General features: G+C 44.3%; 1 protein-coding gene across 1 annotated transcript in view; it reads right to left on the bottom strand.

The window, feature by feature from the left end:
* The window catches only part of PTPRT (protein tyrosine phosphatase receptor type T), a 419,404-nt gene that overhangs the window by 203,337 nt on the left and 199,152 nt on the right, over positions 1-16,915 (bottom strand). The window contains exon 7 of the mRNA XM_054391936.1: positions 13,738-14,031. Within this exon, the coding sequence (XP_054247911.1) occupies positions 13,738-14,031 (294 nt within the window). The remainder of the gene's footprint in view (positions 1-13,737; positions 14,032-16,915) is intronic.

The raw sequence follows: 16,915 nt of genomic DNA, 5'->3' as shown, positions 1-16,915 counted from the left end.
GGATTTTGAGCTCTTTGGACCAACAGCTCTGTGACTCTCATAAATATCAGAGAAGCAAACAGAAAGGATTTTTAAGGATATTTCTGACAACACAACCTGAGAATCGCTCAGCTTTGCTGCCCAGAATATGACCATGTTATTGTTATTTCTGTGCTCTGAATACACAACAAGGCAACCTGCAACGGTGTGAAGGGTGCCCAGAGCATCTCACACCATCCTCCTGCTCTCAGGAGGGAACAGATGGAGTGCTGCAGGCTACAATTTGCTATGTCAACCTGACTCCTTCAAGGAAGACAAATTGAAAGAAAATGCTGAAGGTGATACACCAGAAGTACCCCAGTCCTTAACCCTGGAGACAACCTCAGGTAAGATTTCTTTCACAAAGTCTTAAAGGTATTTGAGTTTAAAAGCATTCCTATCTGTCAACACACTCAGGTACACGATTAGAGGCAATGCCATTTTGTGATTCCTGTGCAAACCTCATGCCCAGTGTGGCAGGTTGTGTCCCCCTGTGGAGAACACAGGAGGTTTCTGCGTGATGTTTATGAAGTCTGCAGCTCAGACAGCAATTTAATCTCTGTCTGCTTTCTTCCAACCTCTAGAGGATAACTGTTTTTAGAGTTCTTTACCTGCAGTGGGAAATATGTGGTCAGCATGTGTCTAGGTAGGCATGTCTGGGTTAAGAACGTAACTGCTGCTGAGATTTGCTGACAGATGAAAAGGCCTAAGCAATCCAATTGAAAGAAGTCAAATGGATAAAAGTGATGGTGCCAAGCAGGATGGTTAGCAGAGGACAGATTATACAGCAAGAGGGAAATAGGTCACTGAGTGAAGAAACGCTGCTTGACAGGGAACAAGGGTTATAGGGTTTAGTTGTGGAGGAGAAACCTTGGACCCAGAACTCAGAGGCAGCAGAAGAAAAGATCATTTGAAGGGAAGAGCTGAAATTAGCTGAAACAGCCTCACACATGCAAAACTTGTTTAAGAATAAGGCTGACACCAGGGACCCGAAAATGTCCATGAATGTCCGATCTCTGTGCTCTTTACAGCAGCAATCAGAGTTGATTTAATGAAAAAGCCCCTCTCATGTGCATTTTAAATGATGAGCCATTCCCAAAACAAGGCTACAAACCCAGAGCTCCCCAGCTGAGATTGAGAAGTCACAAACTTCAAACACCAGACTGTGGAGGGCAGGGGACAGTTGGCATCAGGTACCAGGGGCAGCTGGACTATGATCCTCTTTCTGTGCAGTACTGACACAGGACACCAGCCTCATGGCTACTACATCCTGCTTCCTTGGATCAAGGGAAAAGCAGGGATATCTCTTTGGCTTGAAAAACAAAAACACAGCTCCAGATCTCAGATGCAACTGCAGGAACCGAGGTGCCTCTGCCCAGTAGGTTGCATAGCATCAGACTGCTCTAACCTTATTCTTCCTAATACTCACACAAGCAAAAAAAAAAAAAAAAACAACAAACCAGAACGTTTCTGTCAGATGTATAGCAGGGTGCCTCACAAAGGACTCTGTTTCACTAATTGAAACAGTAATTTCACAGATACTTCTGTAGGGACTAACACTGCCAGTCTGAAATTAGGCAATCATGGACACGCTGCTGCGATTGCTGACAAAGAGAAGCTGAATTATTTGTGAGGTCCTCATTCATGGTATGGATGAGGAAAGTGCACTTAAAAAGCAAAGCTCACTATCCTTTCTTTAAAACACTGCTCTTTCTGGAGCCTAAGTACCTGGAGGATAGTTGAAGACTTGTCCTTCTCCCACCCACATCACACAGCAAAGGACCTTTCAGCAGAAAATTCAGCCTCCTGCACAGAGAGATGCCCAGCACAGCCATGCCAACAGCAGCTCAAACAGCCCTCAGCAGCACATTTCAGAGAGCACATGGAGATTTTAGTACTCATTCATTAGACTTATCTCAATTTCAGACTCAGGCATATTGAGTTTCTACAGCTCCTCCTCCTCCCCCTTCATCCCATCATTCTGGACACCTATGGCATCTTGTTGCTGCTGTTCACATTCTAGAATCAGGTGCTACATGGAACAAATGCCAGAATGCAATTGTGGATGGTGAACCTTTAGACATCTAGCATGAAAAACAGAAGATAAACTTGTTTCCCTTCATCAAAATGAAATAACACCAGAAAGGATCTGCTGTGCCAGATTGCTCACGGCAGACACTTGACCCCTAACAAGCTGAATAACAAAGACAACAGTTGAATGCTCCAGAGCTGTGTGTTGCAAATGAAAGGTGGTGGTCACAGGATCCGACTGCTACTGGCATAGCACGGTTTAAGAGCTAGCACAGGAGCTAAAGTTCCTTCATTTTTAATTATTGTTGTTCAGAGAAAGGCACAAAGGTGAAAAAGTGCAAACATTTCAGTGCAAATTGTTCTAACCAGAACAATTGCCCTTTTTCCTGAACAAAAGCTCAACAGCACTGCAGCAATTGAGAAAGCATACCCCAGGAAATGGTATGCTGCTTGAGATGCACTTGTAGATTGCCCTGCTGTCGAGCAGAAATGTCCCTCCACCCCTTCCTTTTCAGCCTCTTCTGTTGTACCGTTAACGATGTGACCTTTGCTTAACACAGGCAATGCTCTGCCCTCCCCTTCAGCGCTTATTTTCAAAGCAGCTCAGCCTTTCACTGCCAAGGGACAGCCTTGGGACAGAGCAAAGGCAGCAATAACAAGCTGACCATCACTGAGCCTCCAGCACACAGTACATTGCTACAGCACTTTAACCAGGTAGCTCTACCTTTAGCACAGGCCACCAGGATTGGGTCTGGAAGTTGTTTCTTGGTACAAGCAAGAGGACCTTTTTTTTTTTTACATTGAGATACATGCAGGGACCAGTAAAGACAGACAAACTATTTCACATCCTAATGAACCAGGTCTGGTCAGCCAGGAGGGCTGCCATTAACTCAAGAGCCTTGGTCCAGCCCTGCTGCCAGCAGCATCAAGGGTTTGAAGATTCACTACAAATTCCTCATGGGCTGCATAGATATTACCTTAAGCACCTGTTTGCACAGAGTTTGATTCCAACTCTTCTGCCCTGGATATTTGCTTCTGTGTGAAAAATAAGTAAATACTTGCTCTGCTGTGCCAGCTGGATCAGGGGAAAGCTATAAATTGCCCAAGCCTTTCATAGAGAGTAGAAGGCTGGCAGAAGGTGCCTCTCTGGAGTTCACATGCACAATGCTAATTGGAAGCAACAACTGCTGAAAGGGAGCTTCAGAACACAAGCAGGAGTGCTGCAAACAGACACAAAACTCACTTTCACCCCGTGGATTTTATGTCAGGCACTGCAAAGCTCATCTTCTAACCCCGTAGTTCCTGATTTCTTCAAAAGAGTGCGACAGAGACCAGACTCCAAAAAGCTGAATTTTCACACAGGAGAGGGAAGCCTTAGAACTGAAAGTAGTATAAGTGCATGGCCAAGTGATTTTGAAGAAAAAAGATCATGTACCTTTGGGGGTGTGATGGGAATCCAGGCTTACAATAAACTTCAGGCTTAGCATCCCAGACCCCTTCCACCACCCCAAAGCAAACTACAAGAGGCGACATGATGATTTCTACACACTCTAAGATGCAACACCTACACCAGGATTTTAATCTATTGCAAGTGCAAGACAGCAGCTCAGAGAGATGTGGGCCCTCTTCTACCTGCCTTTGCCTGAATTGCCACACCAGTTTTAATTCAGTATCTGCCAGAAAAAGCCACTGCAGCTGTAGATTTGCTTTCAGCCACAGTTTCTTTAGTGGCTGTGGGATTCAGACAAGTGATTCTTCCCCTTTACTCTGCTCTTGTGAGACCCCACCTTGAATACTTTGTCCAGTTCTGGTGTCCCCAGCACAAGAAGGACACAGAGCTGTTGGAGACAGTCCAGAGGGGGGCCACAAAGATAATCCAAGGGCTGGAGCACCTCTGTTATGAGGATAAGCTGAGGGAGGTGGGGTTGATCAGCCTGGAGAAGAGAAGACTACAGAGGGACCTTAGAGCTGCCTTCCAATACCTGAAGAGATCCTAGAGGAAGGCTGCAAAGGGACTTTTCACAAGCAACAGAACAAGGGGGAATGGTGTTAAGCTGAGGCAGAGGAGGTTTAGACTGGATCTGAGGAAGAAATTCTTCAGTATGAGGGTGGTGGGACTCTGGAACAGGCTGCCCAAGGAGGTTGTAGATGCCTCCTCCCTGGGGGTTTTCAAGGCTAGGTTGGATGAAGTCTTCAGCAGCTGAGTCTAGCTGAGAGGCATCCCTGTCCACAGGAGGGGAGGTTGGAGCAGATGATCTCTGAGGTCCCTTCCAACCTAGGCCATTCTATGATCTTTTTATGGAGGAATGTGTTTATTTTTACATTCATAACATTATAGCAAGGTGGAACAGCAGGTGGAAAGATTTACTCCTATAGTAGGTTACCACATAGTCCATCTGAGGAGAGTGAAACCACCTGGGAAGAACTGGGTTTATACATAGAGTAGTTCATAGATAATATTGCCTTTGGTACAGCATTCCTTCTCCTAAATTTGGCATCCCACTCCTCTGCCTCACTCCCTCCTCTGGTAAAAAAAAGGCAACTCCATTCCAGAGCTTATCTTCTTATTAAAAATGTTATTGAATAAATCTCTCACTTGGAGCTTTATCTTCAAAGTGGCAGATTTCCTTGATACATAATCTAATCTTTGAAGCTCACCAAAGATTTTTGTCAAACTTCATTAATTGGCAAATCAACTTCTGGATGTTTGGATCTATTTGTAAGACCTACTTCCCCCTCCTGCTGCTTTTCCTTCTCTCCTGAATGATTGAGAACCTTCCAAAGTGCCACAGGGAAGGAACTGTGACATTCAGGCTTTCATAGTTTGTTATCTTGTGAATTGTGGTTGTGCTTTAAACCCCCTTCCAGTGGTCCCTGCACCAAGATTTTAGCTTAATTTACAGGATTATTGGCAGCAAAAATGAGGATTTGGGGATCTTGAGAGCAATACATTTTAATAACAACTGTCAGTCTGATTTTGATGCTCAGGCCTGTTTGCCTCTGCAGCAATATTTGAGTACTTTGATATGGTCACAGTTATGGTCTACTTGAATACTATTTCTGAAGTTATAAAATACATTTTCCAAAAGCCCAGCTTGAAAAAAAAAAAAAAAGAAAAGAAAAAAAAAAAGGAGGGGGGGCATTTTCAGCTTGTAAAATTCAAATGGCAAAAATAAGTTAAATGGAGTTGAAAGCATTTAGTTTTTTCCTTCATTCCACCAAAAGGAATAACAAATAACTGAAATGCTGACTGACCTTTTAGTCCCCTGGTCATGGCAATCATCTGAATCACAATGGAAAGCCCTGGGAGACCAGGGGTCTTTGTTTCTCCACCTGTGTAATGTCTGCTGAGATACAAAGGGAGTTCTGCATCCTCCCTTCAAAGGGGAATGAGATCTCTGATTGACTCCTGGGTTTGTTATGGTCAGATGATGCAACACAGCATCACAGAATGGCTTGGGTTGGAATGGACCTTCAAGGTCATCTAGTTCCACCCCCCTGCCACAGGCAGAGACATCTCCCTCTCGACCAGGTTGCCCAAGGCCCCATCCAACCTGCCTCTGAACCCTTGTAGGGTTGAAGCCTTCACACCTTCTCTGGGCAACCTGTTCCAGTGCCTCACCAACCTTGTGGTGAAGAATTTCTTCCTAATGCTTTCTCTCAATCCAGCTTCTTCCAGTGTCAAGCCATTACCCCTTGTCCTGTCACAACATTCTGTTCAGGTGACAGAAGCAGGTGTGGACAAAATGAAATCAAGCTCCAGTTTGCAGCTGAACCAGTATGAGAAGGCACCAGACCTGCAGACAGACACACACCAGTACACAAACAGCTTCTCTACTCTCATACCCCATCTGCTGGTTCTGCAACAGGATTTAAGGCATCAGCAAGTTTGTGGTTTGTTTTTTAACCTCCCCACCCCAAGCTGGCAAGTGTTAAACAAGAAGTTATGTTCATCTCAGTGTTGCAGAGTCCACCAGGGAAAAACAAAAGGGTGAAATATTTATGACAAAAATGGTAGAGCAGTAAACATGCAAGGAACAAAACAGTTCCTGAATGCCTTACAAATATCTCGGGGTTAAAAGCATTAACATGAGGCTAAAATGTGGCATGCTCTTCCATTTTGCCCCTGCCTTGCTTTTGTATTATATGTTAGTGCTTCCAGGAGAGCCAATTAATGTGCATTTTATTCCTTGAAATGTTTAAAATTGGGCACTTCCAGTGTATAAACTCTAAGCATCTTTTATTATTTGAGTGCTTTTTAATGCAGAGTTGTGTACATTAAAAATACATTTCCAAATGAAAACCATTTACATTTCAGCTGTCTTTGGAGAAGAAAAAAGGGACCCCCAAGGAGGAAGCAGTGAGCAGTGCTTGTCCCAGGACAAAGATAGGATCATAACTATGCACATCTCTAGAGCTTAATAACTGCTTTGTGAGGCTGAGTCTGTCACTGCGCTCCCAGGATGAGCTATGGCACAGAGTACACCATGGAGGAGAGCAGACACCTTCCCTCAGCCTCTCCTCAGAGGCTGTTCAGTGCTTAACAAGAACTCACAGGCAGCATTTTCCTTCCCAGTTTCCTCCCACTAGCAGGGCTTTTCACACGCGTACAAAGCGACATCTGGAAACCATCAGCTCATTGCATCCTCTAACAAACCAACAGAAGCAGTAATAACATGGTAATGGGGATGAAATGTTATGAAAGATGCCACTTAACTGAAGCCTGGAAGACACCATGCAATTTAAACTGATTGCCTTTAGCAGGGCACTGAGTGCCCAGCACACTTCTTTGCACATCGTGGGCCAGATTTTCAGTGTGTGTGAAACGCTGGCTTTGGGCAAAGAGGGACAGTTTTGCACAATCCTCTGAGGTCATATTTTTAGGATCATACTGGAGACACCCTTGAATTGAGGATGTTGAAATGAAGCTGCATAGGAAAAGAGGAAAGAAGCTATCAGTATATCCAGTACCTGCTTATTTTGCTTCCTTGTCTCCACAGTTTAAGTGAGCTGCGAAAGAGGAACCACACAGTTCCCTGGCACAGACAGACAGACAGACAGACACACACGCACAAGACAATTCAGACAATGCTGTCTTGCTCACAACGATGAGAATTCATTCCCCTCAATAGCCTGGGCTTGGCAATGCAGAAGTTGACATAATTTTGTTTTAGTCTCTCTGCGTACCACTTGTGTCCATGCTTCAGTCCAGAAGATTCTATCTCTACCCTGCCGTAGTAAGGCCACACCTACAGTACTGGGGCAACTACTGGAGAGGGTCCAGCAGGGGCTACAAAGATGCTGAGGGGCCTGGAGCATCAATGTGAGGAGGAAAGGCTGAGAGCCCTGGGGCTGTGGAGCCTGGAGAAGAGCAGCCCCAGAGGGGATCTCAATGCTCAGGTAGAGCTAAAGGGTAGGGTCAAGAGGATGGGGCCAGACTCTTTTCAGTGGTGCCCAGTGTCAGGGCAAGGGGCAATGAGCACAAACTAGAACCCAAGAAGGTCCAGCTGAACGTGAGAAAAAAAATCTTGTGAGGGTGCCAGAGCCCTGGAGCAGGCTGCCCAAGAAGGTTGTGGAGTCTCCTTCCACCTGGACATTGCAATCCTTGGCAACCTGCTGTTGGTGACCCTGCTTTGGCAGCAGGGTGGGACTAGATCTCCAGAGGTCTCTCCCAACCCCCACCAAGTTGAGATTCTGTGAAATCACTAATGAAGGCCTGACTGTCCTCTCAGTGACCCTCTTTTACGAAGTCTTAACATGTGTCCAGCATATTTCAAGCAGGAATACAGCCTGGAAAAGCTGCAACAAGAGAAATACCAAAGATGTTTGTATTCCCTTCAAATTTAATTCAAAGACCACTTTCTACTTGGAAAAGTCCTGTGCACACCACAAATGTTCAGCTGCCTCAAATCTATACCACCACTAAGCCAGCCAGTGCTCAGGGATTCCTCTGAGTTCAACAAAACAGAATGGGTTTTTTGGTGCTGGGGTTGGGGCTTTTTTTTTTTTTTTTTTTTCCTCTCCTTCCTTCCATTTTTTTCTCTTCAGAATAGAAATCTTCAATTTGTTTGGGATGAAGCCTGGACAGAACTCAGGAAGGAGCCAAGAAACGTCAAACTGAGCAGTGCCCTAATTTCACCTGGCATGAAACTAAGTGCTAGGCAGGTTCACTTCTTTGTAAGCCATGGTGAGGTCTCATCTTTAGCAAGAACTGTTCTTGGCACAAAAGCCTCACACCTGTATGAAAGCTGTCATCATGGTGACCAGCCTGCCCACTCAGAAAACTGTGTCCAAAGAGAAAGCCATTAAATTCAACAGCAACATCACCAAGCAGAAACAGTGTGAGGTGGAAAGGAGTAGCTAGACTTCATCCTAATAAGTAAAAATAAAGCCCATTTCTGGGTAACAAACTGCCTTTGCAGATAAAAAAAGTAAATCCCCAGATTTTAAATCCATCACGAGCAAAATCCCTCTGGAAAAGAAATCCAGACCAAAGCACTATTATGTCTGCCTTTATATTCATAACTGTATTTATGCAGACTAAGATAAGGGCAATCAATCCACATGCCTCAGGACTAAAAGCTGATCATCTGCTGGGATCAGAATAAAGAAAATTCCTCACCATATATGCAATGCTTAAAGGCAATAGGGGATGTGCTCTGCTGGACTCGGGAGTTTTCAGGCAGTGGTCCCTGCTAGGAACAAATATTAGCTTTATGGCACACTGGTGTGCTCCAGCAGTAAATCCCAGCCTCTATTCTGCACATCACTGCTTTCCAACACAGTGAATTTAGTGCCTGATCTTTGGACAGACCATGGCTTCACACCAAACCAAGTATCTTGGCAGCTCCAATCTTTGCCAGAATCCTGTATTCAGTCAGTCACCCAAAGTGCACCAACAGACTCTCCTCCCCCTTTCATTTATCCCTCACAATTTAATCACCCTCTCCTTCTGTTCCAACAGATCATCACTGTTGTTATATCCCAGACAACACAGCTACTCCTCTTTTCAATTTTTTTTCTAGTACTTCTATTTCCATTTACTTTTCCATTTCCTAGTCCACTTTTCCATTACTTTTCCAGTTCCTAGTCCACAGATCCAATCCATCACCTGTCCTTCAAAAGGTGTCTTTCCTCCTTGACCACATCTCTGCAGCCAGTGCATCCATACCTTGATATTGATAGTTCCTCAAAGAGAGATCTTTTGCCTGGAACATGCAACCAACCCCTACACATGCAACCAACCACAGCTCTGCATCTGGAAGTGAAACTAGAAGTGCCCTTTGCTTCCTAGAGAGCTCTGCAGCTTCAGCTGAAGCATTCTCTGTGTTGTCCATGAGGTCTGGAGATACACATGGGCTACATGGAAGTTGAGACCTGACAGAGACAAGAAAATCATACCACTGAGATGCTCACAGCCACAAATGTGCATCAAGGAGTATTCCACCTTTTCTTTCAGATGTTATTTAAAGGGCAGATGTTGTTTTACATTTATTATTTAATGAAGTTGGCAGAGAAAAATCATGCAAAGGGGCTTAACCTGTTAGAAGGCAACACAGATGAAGCCCCTTGTCTTCTACCAATGCTACCTGGCTGTTTCCAAGTATGAATTTGGGAGTCAAAGATCAAAAAGAAGGAAGATCTTGTTTTTGTAACTCTGCTCTTCTCTAGCTAATGTGCTGAAGGCTGCTGAGGTGGAATGAAAACTGTTTCAATCACCAAGCTGAGCAGACACAGTCAGTACAATGGGTACTAGTCCCACAGGCTTTGTGAGAGCCACATACTGAAAGTCAGAGACAAGATCATGCTGCTCTCAACAGCTCTCCTGCCACACTCCACAGCTCCTGGGAACAGGCTCTGCCACGAGAACAACATCTCACTGTGCTACACCAGCCTTTGTCTCAGGAAATTTAGCATGAGCAGAAACCAATCACCAGCACAACACACACTGCAGAGGCTGATCCCATTCCAGCTGAGCAAGAACATTCCCTACAGCTTGTACCGACACAGCACACAAGGAACCCAGGTAAGGTTTTCCTGCACTGCTAATATTCTGTAGGAAGTCTTCTTCAAAAGCAGAGAAGCTTGCTCAAAAAGCACCTATTTCCCTCATTATCTACTTCTAAAGTTCCAGGAGATAGTTTAGCTAAGAGTTTAAAATTTAACTGATATTAATAGGGTAATGAATGGATGCTTCAGGACAAGGTAAATTAGTCTGTGACCCCCTGATTCTAATAATGCTTACACATCAGTTTTACAGAGCTCCCTTGGAAATCACTTGATAGGCCAGCTGTGTGGTGCTTTGACTCATAGATCAGGTGGGACTTTGTTTTTTAATGGGTTTCTTCTGGTAAGTTTTTTTGGGGAAAAAAAAAAAATAGAGGACATCACTACAGCACCACTGGAACTTCTTTTCCCAGTGCCATGTGAATAGCTCCTACTTACAGGAGCTATCACCTTCACATTCAACCAGAGAGAAGTATTTCTGAGGTCGTGGTAGCAACTCACACTAACTCAGCACACAAAGCAGCCTCCTGGCTGTTCAATTAGTGCACTTCAGAAAGTACACAGCTATCTCCTTTTTCCTAGCATTTGTAGCAGACAAAAACTTGGCTATAAAACACTAAAAGATTGTCTTAAAAGGACAACAGCAACAAAAACATGGCAAAAGCTGCTCGTTGCTCCTAGACTTCCTAGCACTTTGTGGCAACAAAGGACCTTTCAAAAACAACTACAGGAAAAAGGCTTTCCAGCTACTTTGCAATACCATATCCCACTCTGCACCTACAGATGATTTGCATTTATATCAGCTACTTTATCCTGACTGTTTTAAAAAGGAATATTGAATTCAGCCCAAGCATTCCAGACTAACTTTTATTTCCCTAGGCCACCCACAAAAATTGAGTATTGATTCTGACAACTGCTCCTTTCTCCAGGAGCTAAATCGCATCCTCCTGCTGCATAACCTCCTCTCTAGCAGCTTATCTTGAGAGATAAGTTACATGTGGTCCATGGGGATTGTTTCACCTCAGGACAAGCCTCCTACTATCATAAGCTCATTCTATGAAGTATCACTGCCACACCTTTTGGGGAGTGAAGGAGATCACAGAGGTTCTCACAGGCTGTCTTCTCCCCTTCCACTCCTTGCCAAGCAAGTCCCCTGTCAACTGGAAAGCTTCCTGTTTCCAAGTCTTACAAAATCCTCATCATCACAGGAGCCACCTGCTGTCATCAGCCAAAAAGGCAGAGAATCTAATGTCCATGACAGCTTCTCCAGAGAGTATTTTATCCAGGTCTAAATGTTGAAGAAAATCTTATTTCTGTCCCTTTATTAATGTCCATTTAAGTGTTACTTTTTGGCTTTACTTTTCAGGTGAGTTTGTCCCACTAGACAAACTAGGGTTAACAGCTTTTAAGATTCCCCCCCCTCACACTGATGGCCTCATTTGCAAGGTCTTCCCTTCTCTTTCCCACACAGAGGAAAAAAAAAAAAAATCCCCTCTGCTCCCTTTCTGTGGCAATTGGAAATAAAGCAGCAGGGCAATAGCAAATAAGCACAGAAAAACAAGCAGCCCAAATCTTCCCCAAAAAACAGTGTTCCAGAACACACTCCTTTGGATGAAGCCCATGAAGCAAATATTTTTAAAGAGCTCTATTTAAGGATGGCTGGGTAAAAAAAAAAAAAAAAACAAAAAAAAACAACCACACTCAGAAGACCAGTACTGAACTTCCAGCCTCTACTGGGAACTGCATCCAAACATCCTGTTCTGATCCTGTTATCACCTTCAACATATTATTTTGGGAGTAAAAACTACTATTTTATATCTTCCTTCCCTTTAACCACTCCTCAACCCTGTGTCCGGTGTTAACCTTTCTCAGTGTTTCTCTTTCCCCATTCCCTGCTGAGCAACTCTTCCCTCTGACTGACAGTTTACTGGTTTATGCCTCCAAGTCATTTAATCTTCTCCAGTCCCAAGTCATGACCTATCACAGTCTGTGAAAAACAAAACCAAGCCACAAAATCCACAACCACCACACACACACAGAAATCATTCACTTACTAGGCAGGGTTTGCCATATCCCTGGGGTTATTTAGTCTGGAGAAGAGCAGACTGAGAGGGGATCTGATCAATATCTATCAATAGCTGAGGGGTGGGTGTCAGGAGGAGGGAGCCAGGCTCTTTTGGGAGGTTCACAGTGATAAGACAAGGAACAATGGGTTCAAACTAGAACATAGAAGATTTCAGCTCAATATCAGGAGAAACTTCTTTACAGTGAGGGTGACAGAGCCCTGGAGCAGGCTGCCCAGGGGGGTTGTGGAGTCTCCTTCTCTGGAGACTTTCAACCCCACCTGGATGCATTCCTGTGCAGACTCCCCTAAGTGATGCTGCTCTGGCAGGGGGGTTGGAGCTGATGATCTCTTGAGGTCCCTTCCAACCTCTGATATACTGTGAGACTGTGATATTTTCTCGCAGTTGGCTTTTCCTGGAAAGAAGTAAGCTGGGATCTTCATTTTCAGTATCATTTCTAAAGATCAGATACAAATGAAGCCCTGTAGCAAACCAAAAGTGTCTCCAGTGGGATAACACATGCCTGGGAACATGATGGTTATGGAAATTTAGAAAAGATATTATCCAGTTTAATGAAACTTCTTTGTGCTGACTTAGAGCAAGACTTCTCTTAATCTGTTTTTGTGAAAAACTTGTCCACATAGGCAACTTCCATTCACTGATCAAAACCTGAAAATCATGAATGATCTTGATCAGAGCTGTGCTATGGTGCAGTGACTTTCTAAGCTCATGCTGAGCACTTCGGGTCATGCTTTTGCTCTGATGTAAGGCTGATAAATTATATAAGACCATAATTATAAGAATATAAATACACTAATTATCTGAAGAACAACTTGCTTGCTGGAGAGCTGGTTGGAAAACCACAAAGTCTGCCAACTGTTCTATGTGAGTAAAAATTAGTTTCTCTACTCCACTCTGGTGAGAGCACACCTGAAGTACTGTGTCCAGTTCTGGAGCCCCTATTACAAGAAGGATATGGATGTGCTGGAAGGTGTCCAGAGGAGGGCCACCAGGATGAGCAGAGGGCTGGAGCTGCTCTGCTATGGAGACAGACTGAGAGAGTTGGGGCTGTCCAGTCTGGACAAGAGAAGGCTCTGAGGAGACCTTATTGTGGTCTTCCAGTATCTCTGAAGGGGGCTACAGAAAAGCTGGGAAGGGACTTTGTAGGGTGTCAGGTAGTGATAGGACTGGGGGGAATGGAGAAAAAATAAAAATGGGTAGATTCAGCTTGGGTGCCAGGAAGAAGTTCTTCACCACGAGGATGGTGAGACAGTGGAAGAGGTTGCCCAGGGAGGTGGTGGAAACCTCAACCCTGGAGGTTTTTGCAGCCAGGCTGGATGTGGTTGTGAGCAATCTGCTGTAGTGTGAGGTGTCCCTGCCCATGGCAGGGGGGATTGGAACTGGATGATCCTTGAGGTCCCTTCCAACCCTAACAATTCTCTGATTCTTCAACACTTGACTATGGAAAAAGTCAAACATTCCAGGATATTACAACATTCATAGTGTTGTTCAGATCTCACAAAGCACATCTATAAGGCTGTCTGGAGGACCATTTGCTGATGTGTTAACAAAAGACCCCCAATATCTGTGCTGTCTCCTCAAGCAGCAGAAACCCTACCTGCACATTTGGTTCTCGTTGTGAGAGGTGGTCCGGGGGGCCCTGTGCCTCCTTCCCCAGGGCGAGTGAGCAGCACTCTGATCTCGTACTCCACATCAGGATCCAAATGCCAGAGTTTGTAGTTAGGAGAGTCCACAATGTGTGTTTCTGCCCAGTTGCCGGTGGTGGTGCGGTACTCCACCTCCTTTAGGATGATGGGCCCGTCCCCAATGATGGAGTTGGCGTTGGGTTTGATCCACAGGTAGGTGGCTCCGACAGCCAGCAGCTCAGGAGGGGCGATAGGAGTTGGGGGTTCTGTAGACAAACAAAAAAAGAAAGAAAGCGTGAGATGCCTGAGATCATTTTCTCCATTTTCTATCATGTGTCTGTAAAGCAAGGCTGTCCCAGGATCTTTGGTAACACAGGCACAGTTTCTCCTGCCACTGTGAATCAAATCTTTGGTAAGAAGTTGCTCTCTTACTGAATTTATCCCTGCAGAGAAGGACTTGGGGGTGCTGGTGGACTTGGGAGGAGCTGGACATGAGCCAGCAATGGGCACTTGCAGCCTAGAAGGCCAATGGCATCCTGGGATGCATCAAAAGCAGCATGGCTGGAGATGAAGATTCTGCCACTCTGCTCTGCTGAGACCTCACCTGCAGTACAGGTCTGGGGCCCCCAATACCAGAGAGCCATGGACCTGCTGGAGAGGGTCCAGAGGAGGCCATGAAGGTGGTCAGAGGGCTGAAGCCCTCTCCTATGAAGCCAGCCTGGGGCTGTTCAGGCTGGAGAGGAAAAGGCTCCAGGGAGACCTTACTTCATGATTTTATTTTTATATATACATACACACACATATATATAAAATATTATATATTACAAAGGTGGTTCCTCAAAGAAGAATCCAGGACCCACAGAAATGTGGAAGAAAGTGTTTGAGCACTACACAATGGCAGGAAGATGGGACTTCTCCCTCTGGAGAGTTGCAGGTTAACAAGTGGAGGTAAGTGAAGAGAAACAAATGCACATAAGCTACTATCCTATGAAATGATCAACCAAAATGTGACTTGATTTCATTTCTTCTGGCTAACTAATTACAATGAAGTAGTCAATCTCCTAGAGATTGACTGCAGATTTGTGCCCTGTACCGATGGAAAAAAAGCAACCTGAATTGTAACTACAGCAGGTACTCAACAGGATAAAAACCTGTCTCACAGGAATGTTTGCTTCTGCTTTTTATTTTACTCCTTTCCTCTCACTCCTGCCAGGATCTCTTCCTGATATGAAAGGTCAGGCTGATTATGTTCTGACTCTGGAAGGTTATGTCTCCAAGAAATCTGGTCTCAGGAAGTGAGTGCAGGTACATTTTCATTAAAAATTAAATTGTTGTAAATCAAATAGTTTCTTCACTTGTTCCTTGGTGCAAGACAATTAAAAGATAGACTTAGCAATCTTTACTCCCAAAGCAAAAATGACATCTTACAAGACACATCAGAGCTGAACACGAGATGAATGAAATATTAAACTCCTTTCTCCTAGGCTGTAGACTTCAACAGCAATGTGATGCAGGTTACTTTGGGATTTCATTACAAGGTAGAAAAGATTTATTGGAGTGAGCTTAATTAACAGACCAGTTTGTCCTGCTAAACAGACATGAAAGTCTCATCTAGCAAGTTTAGAACCTGCTCCTGCCAAACTGATTTAATTAAGATGACACACAGCATTACTATCCTTCTATATTTTAGGTCAAATCTGAACCTCCTTTCCCCTCCAAACAAGTGATGGTGGTTCTCCCATTTCCTCCCCTCCCCAGAATATTAAAAATCAGGTGTGCAAACTGTTGCTCCCCTTTTCCAAATGTAAGAAACTAAGAGAAGCAGTTATTGAAGGCTCAGTCCCACCTCACTGAAAAGGACAGGCTCTTTCCTACTGGCCCCAGCTAGACAAGAAATATTATTTCTTTTTTTAGGATCACTCTGTGCCAATGTACTACAAGTGATCTAAACAAGTTACCCAGTGTTTAGCAAAACCAGCACATCAATATGGACCAGGTTTTGCCCTTTGTAACTAAATGCACTGGTCAGTTACAGATGACCAGCCTGATCTAGTGTGAGGTGTCCCTGCCCATGGCAGGGGGGTTGGAACTAGATGATCCTTGTGGTCCCTTCCAACCCTGACTGACTCTATGATTCTGTGTTAGGAGCTCACTCTAGTAATTAAAAGCTCTGTATGACCTTGATTAAATAAACATGGTGACAAACCAGCCTTGTACATGTGTAATTGTGATCAGCCACATTGTAAGCCCCATTGGATCCAGACAGTATTTTATATTGCAAGCTTTCTCTAGCCTGTCATTCCCTTTCAGCCATTCTCCCTCCTCCTCCACATATGAGAAGAAAGCCACAGAGTCCCCTAGCAGCAAGGACAACTGGAACTGGACTGTTGCAACTGGAATAATATCTAGTCTGAATCCCAGACTCAGGAAGGACACCAGAATGTGGTTCCTGGATGCTCTCTTTCAAGGAAAGAAAAGACCTGTGCAGTACCAGCTCAACACAAGGGAGTTAATTGGACACAAACAGATTTAATTGTAGCTACAGTTGTGCAGAAAAGGGAATTCAGGCTCTGCCTTTCTGCTCCCATGAGAAGAGGGAATACAGCTGTGGTCTACAGCTGAGATTGTCAAACACTTGCAGGACTTCACAGTGACAGAGAGCTCAAGTAGTGCAAAGAGAGTGAGAAACAAAACTAACCTGAAGGACCGAAACAGACCCAATAACATATCACTAAGTGTTGGCCAGATGCTCCATGGACTCTGACAGGCTTGGTGCTGTGAACACTATACTTTCCAACTACTCTGAAGAAACATGTATTTTACTCTTTGGTAATGGTTTCTGAGGGTTTCCACTGCTGGAACACTATGGTTTTCTAAGCAAGGCAATTCCAGGCAATTGCTAGATGATGGAAGCAAAATGGGCTTCACAAATCCTTCAGATACAATTTGGGAAGACTGAAAAATTAGAGAATATTCCTCAACAATTCTTATCACTCTTCCCTGTGCAACAATCCTGAAGAAAGAGGCACTACAGAAAATGTAATCTTGAAACAGCTGGATAAACCTCTTAAACAATGGGGTTTATGAGTAAAAGTTTGGGGGTTGGTTTGTTTGTTTTAATTCTTTCTTTGTTCCTAACAAGTCCATCTG

The sequence above is a fragment of the Indicator indicator genome, chromosome 24 (genome assembly GCF_027791375.1).
Source record: "Indicator indicator isolate 239-I01 chromosome 24, UM_Iind_1.1, whole genome shotgun sequence".
In the NCBI taxonomy this organism is placed as follows: domain Eukaryota; kingdom Metazoa; phylum Chordata; class Aves; order Piciformes; family Indicatoridae; genus Indicator; species Indicator indicator.
The sequence above is the reverse complement of the archived record's forward strand: the minus strand, read 5'-3'. Positions and strand labels throughout refer to the sequence as shown.